At 42.2% G+C, this 6,097-nt stretch overlaps 1 protein-coding gene across 1 annotated transcript; it reads right to left on the reverse strand.

The window, feature by feature from the left end:
* Positions 1-4,033: 4,033 nt before the first annotated feature.
* LOC119140962 (peroxiredoxin-4-like) lies at positions 4,034-5,023 on the reverse strand. Its single transcript, XM_037372621.1, is given in 4 exon segments — positions 4,034-4,268; positions 4,270-4,581; positions 4,584-4,652; positions 4,757-5,023. Coding segments are annotated over 4 exon segments (786 nt in total). The 3' UTR covers positions 4,034-4,130.
* Between the last annotated feature and the right edge of the window lie 1,074 nt (positions 5,024-6,097).

Raw genomic sequence — 6,097 nt, forward strand, 5'->3', positions numbered from 1 at the left:
TTAGCTTTTGAACCCATTGGTTGGTTTGGTCAAACTTAATAGAAGTGTTGATAAATAAATTATTGGAGGTTTCATGATAATAGGTGTGCAGATAAAGTAGAAGCACTCTAATGGGGGGTGACATTAAACTCACCTTACTAGGCAAAGAACCTACATGTGAAAAAAGACTTCATATAAATGCCTCAGTGATAAATACCTTTCAGCCTTTGGTGCGCGTGCCTTCTGAGACAGTAAAGCCAATCATTCACAAGCTATGAGTCAGTAGAAAATCAGTCTCACTTAGTTCTGATATTCAGTAAACTAACTTTTTATTTGACTGCAATTTTATTTTCTGGCTTTATATGGTATTTGCTTAGTGTTTCACAACACCAGTAATCCTCAAAGCACTGATCCTACAGACTTATTCAGGCCACTCATATGTGTTATATTAACAATATTTGTCTTTGCAGACTTGATATTCAAAATTAGTTTACCTCATTTTAGATACTTAAATTTGGATTTCTTGCCTTACTCAATTTGAAAAACATTTTTATAAGCATAGAGTTGTTCATGTGCTAATTAACTTCCCCTTAATTAATGAAAGTTGAATATTTTTGGTTTGGTTTTTGGTTCTCACAAAAACGTGAACCAGGCCTTGGAGACACCAAAGAATAATACTGTGTTTTGATGGTTTAGTTGTCTGTAAATAAGCTAAAGTAAGAGTTGAAAATAATCTAGCTGAATTACTGAGGATTTCCATCTGAGAGAGGATAAATTGACTTGAGAAATAGAGCCAGTTATGATACACGTGCCTTCCAGTATCTGTGCTTGTTCAAGAACTGCATTTTAAAGGCATTCCTGAATAAATTACTCCCAAGTCATAGAAGAGGCCAGCTTGCAAGGTGGGTGTAGAGATACAGAACGTCTGCAATCCATCCAGATCCTTGCAGAGCTTGGAAACTAGTGTCGATCTGTGTCATTTCATTGAGGTTTAACTCTCTCTGTCTTTCTATGGATTTTCTTCTGAAAGGAATGATCAGAACCTCATCTAAAGACTACAACTTGGATCTGAAAAGGAGCCACACTCAAGTGTTCCCATGTTAAAATCAATAATGCTGAATTTAGCAGATCATGATTTCCATAGCAACCAATGCTAATACAACAAGTTCAGGACAGTAGCGTGTAGTGACTGGAGAATCAAGCACAAAAAGATGCTGTCAAACGAGGCACAGTCCTGCTCAGATTTTTCCTGTAGGCTGTGCAACATGGCAGTACCTCAAAGTGGACGAATGGCAAAAAAATCTGTAGTGGAATCTCAGAGTTCTTCAGTTACTGAATATTTTTGACACAGTGGTTAAATAATTTGAGTAAAAATTTTGTTTAAACTTAAAACAAATGTCAGTGCTAGACCTGAGAAAAGGTCCTTATAGCCAAATGTAGCTCTGCAGATTTCTGTAATGGATGCCTTCCATAATGGAGTAGTTTAAGAGTCAGAGAAGTATGTCCCCATATTTTTCTTGACTCTAGGGGGTTGCTGATGAGGGATTTTTTTTTGCAAATAACAAGCCCAAGTGGATTTTTGTTTCAGTATTTTTCCAGTCATTTTTGGGCCAAACATTCTGTCTCCACAGTATCTTTTTGCAAGGAGTTCCATGGATTAACAAGTTCCTTTATGAGAACAAGACTCTTGTTCATGTTAAATCGGCCACAGCTGGGTTTTGTGTTGGAAGAGCCTGTGAATGCTTTATTAATTAGCCCAGATGTTTGTGGTTTCCAGAGGTAGGGTTTATATGCTATAGGATTAGAGGCTAGGATTTCAAATATGAGCACAAAGCATAGACTTCTTTTTTTCTTCTGTTGCAGCACAAACAAGTTAGCAAGCTGCAACACCAGTCAGGTTCTACTGTCCGTACTGTTTCTCCTTCCTCCAGAGGCCGGACCACACTGCTCCTCCTCCATCAGACCACCTCTCCCACACTCCTCAGAGCTATTTAACCACTTTGCAGGAGTGAGCTACAGCTGCACATCATCCATGTCAATCAACCCACTGCCTCTGAGGCAAGGCCACAGCTGCATGTTATCAGTGTTAATCAACCCACTGCCTTCATTCCTCTACAATTCCCCCTTTTTGTTTTTAACCAAAAAGGCCATGTCTATCATCCATTGTAGGGCCCTTGGCAGGATATGTGGAAAGGCTGTTCAGGTTGAGTGAAGAAGGCACAAAACTGTGTCTGATTCAGGCCTCACATCAGGGTCACCCAGATGTTGTGACTCCCCTCTCAAGGGGTCTGTGGAACAGCCGGTATCTGATGTCCTCTTGTCAGTTCTAGATCTAAAACAGGCTTAACACCTAGCAGGAAGCCACCGTGGACCTGCATCTGTGGAGACACAAGCGTACCCTTGTTGCCAGGTAATTATATCCCATGGGCCTGTCCACTTTCGCGTTTGTAGGTCTCACATTAAGACCTTTGCTCAGATAGGAGGATCTCCTACCTGCAAAGACAAGATATGTGAGATAATCACAGTACACTTTTTCTCGGCCGGCACAGTCAAATAATTCAATGTATACACAGCTTTCCATAGATGAGCATGCGGAGTCTCAGAACCCATTCCCCCTATTTGGTTTTCAGGAAGTAGCTTTAAAGTATGGTGAACACTTTTCACAATGGCTTGGCCAGTCAGGGAATGCAGGATGCCAGTAACATGTTCCACCCACCAAGAGGCAAGGAACTTGGCCACGCGTGCAGATGAATATGCTGGTCCATCATCTGTCTTGAGACGTTTTGGAACCCCCAGAGCAGCCCAAGCCTGTCGAAGATGTGAAATGGCGCCCAGAGCCTTCTCCTCCTCAGTGTGGGCCGATGCCCACACAACTTTTGATGGAGACACGAACATACTGTAAATGACCAAAAGAAGGCACATGTCCTAGGTCAGTTTGCCACAGAACCAAGGATTAACCCCTCACAGAAATGTCAGTCCAGGACCCAATCGCTGACACTCTGGACAAGCAGCAATGATGGATTTTGCATCCGCAGAAGATATTTCAAATTGATGGACCAATTCCTGAGCCCCCTATGAAAAAACTGATGAGACATGAGGGTCTGTCATATCACATCCAACACTGCAAGAGTTCAAGCAGGAGCTGCAAGAGCATCAGCCTGGGCATTTCCTTCACAGACGAATCCTGGCAATCCAATGTGACTGCGGAAGTGCAGAATGTAATATCTACATTGGCTCACTATTACCCATAAAGTTTTTAATAAAAAACCAGTTGTTCTGAATGTACCTCCTTAAGCAGCACATGGTCAATGTGTCATGCAACATCTGTAACATAAGCAGAGTCTGTAACAACGTTTACAGCACATCGAGAAAACATTTTAAAGGCAACAATGACAGCACTAAGTTCAACCAATTGTGGTGATCCCTGTGTCAAGTGTATCAATTCCTGCCATTGTTTCCCATCATACCAAGTGACCACTGTCTTTCCTGATTTCCCAGAACCATCCATAAAGACTGCAGGGCCTTGCACTGGGCTGTCTGCCTCCAGCGGCTTTTGAAGTATTTGTAAGTCTGAATAATAGTAACAATTTATGACTGGGAAGATGATAGGATATTTGTCCCTTAAATCCTTCCAGAGCTACCTGAAATGGTAAACTGTTTGCCAAACACCAGCTTATGTCTTGTAAAAAGCACACAAGTAATGGCAGTCTAACTTTCACAGTAGCACTCTATACTCTTGACATGAAGCATGCTCATGTCACTTGTCATAGATCCTCAATGAACGACACAGAAGGATGGCCTGCATCTCAATTATTTTAGTATGCCAAAAAGTACTGAAATATTTGTGCTGATTCTTCATGGCCTCATATTTTGTACAGATTTATGCTTGTGACAGATGGTGTATGTAATGCCTTACTTCTGACTAAGGGACACTTTATGCCCTGCATTCTCATGGATGCGAAGCAAAATGTGAATTAGCATTCTAGAAACAACTTATGGATGTACCGGGACCACAGAATCTTGTAGCAGGGCAATAAAACCACTTTATTCATTGCATGAGGCTAGTCCCTAATGCTATTGAGTACCTTTCTTCCAAAAAGCTACAAATACAGCTTTCAGTCTAAACAAAACAATCTTTAACATGAAAGTATTTAAGACGGCACCTTCTCCACATTTGTCTTGTATGCTTGTACTAAACTAAGCGTTTTATCCACTGATCTCCCAACAGGAAGGTCATCCATTGTTATCTGCTGAAGGATTCTCTTATTGCCAACAAAGAAGAGGCCTCTAAAGTGTATGCCCTTGATCTTCCAGATATACTCTGTAATCCTTTGAAATGTGGTGTATCAAATCCAAAAGAAGTGGAATCCTTATAAGTCCGAGTCCTTCTTGTTTTTGAGACGTATTAATCAAGTCAAGAGGATAGAAGAGGATGACAAGATGTTTTCCTTCATAGTCTATTAACTTCAGCTCTTTAAACTCTCCGTTAATGTCTGCTGTTCCTTCCCAGTAAGGTGCTGGCTTGGAGATTTTGGCCTGGCTGAAGTGAAGCAAGTGGTTGGAAATAGGGACGCGAGCCACATCGCCAGGGTAGACCTGCCCCACCCCCACCCCCCAGTGTAGTAATGGCATTGCTTGTCTTCCCACTGCCGCGCTGTGCGCAGTTCCTTTGCCTTGTCTGCCAGCACTCATTCCATTGGCCCAGCAATCCCATGGGATGATAGTTAGCAATGGCAACATATAAACTTATTGGAGTTTCTAAGTCTACATGGTGTACCCTTTTCTGTTGCAGGCCATCAGCCAGCTTCTCTAGGGCTAAGGTGGCTTCTTTGGTTAGTGATTGGGGAGACATTAAATCAGTGTCACCCTTCAACAGATCGAAGAGTGGTTTCAATTGGTCTGTTTTAAGGCCCAAGTATGGCCTTACCCAGTTTATGGTCCCTAGTAATTTTTGCAAGTCATTTAGGGTTCTGACATTTACTGGGAGCTGGATAGACTGTGGCTCAAGCGTTTCATCTAGGTCTTTAACTCCCAGTATTTCCATGGGGCTTATTGTTGAATCTTTTCTGGTGCTATACATAGCCCAAAGGTGGCCAACAACTGCTGCAAGACAGGATACACTTGTTGAAGTTCAGCCTTATTTGCAGCTGATACAGGAATATAATTCATATAATGATAGCAATACAGTTGTGGAAACTGTTCCTGTACAGGTGACAATGCCTTTGCTACATCCCATTGGCATGTAGGACGACTGTTTTTCATACCCTGCAGCAACACTGTCCATTGGTATCACTTACAAGGAGTCATATTGTTTCTTCTAGGTATGGAAAAAGCAGATTTACACTTATCAGCTTCATGTAAAGGAATAGTGAAAAAACAATCTTTTAAATCAATTACCAAAATGTCCTGGTTTTGTGTGATCATTGTTGGGGAAGGCATGCCCGATTGCAGGGCTCCCATTCCCTCCATTACATCATTTACTTTCCTTAAATCTTGTAAACAGGCGCCATTTGCCTGATTTCTTTTTTTATTGCAAACACAGGTGTATTCCAAAGACTATGGGAATGTTCCAGGTGACCTTATGCTAGTGACCTATGACCTTGTTCTTCTACTAATTGCTGGAGGGCTACACATTTTTCCTCAGGAAGGGGCCACTGTTCCACCCAAACAGGGGTATCTGTCATCCAAGTCAAAGGCAGAGTAGGTCTTTGTACGCCCTCCATCACAGTGGCCCCTATTAAAAATATTTCTGGGTACCAATGATGACTCCCCATTGTCCCAAAACATCCTGTCCCCACAGATTCAGAGGGACATCAAGCATGCAGGGACAGATTGTTGCTGTCTGGCCCTCAGTGTTTCGAACTTGCACCAAATACCAACTTAGGACACTGTGTCACACCACCCACTCCCACCAATACGGAACCTGCCAAACAGACAGGCCAAGAGCAAGGCCAGATGTGCACAGATATAATAGTTACATCTGCTCCCGTGTCAGTCATTCCAGTCACCTGTATTGCAGAAGGGGTCCCTTTGGCAAAGGTGATTTTACAGGTTAGAGTTGGTCAAGTATTTTGTATGCTCCAGGTCCAGAAAATTTGCAGTGTTCCTGTTGAACTAA

Source organism: Falco rusticolus, chromosome Z, assembly GCF_015220075.1.
Source record: "Falco rusticolus isolate bFalRus1 chromosome Z, bFalRus1.pri, whole genome shotgun sequence".
NCBI lineage: Eukaryota > Metazoa > Chordata > Aves > Falconiformes > Falconidae > Falco > Falco rusticolus.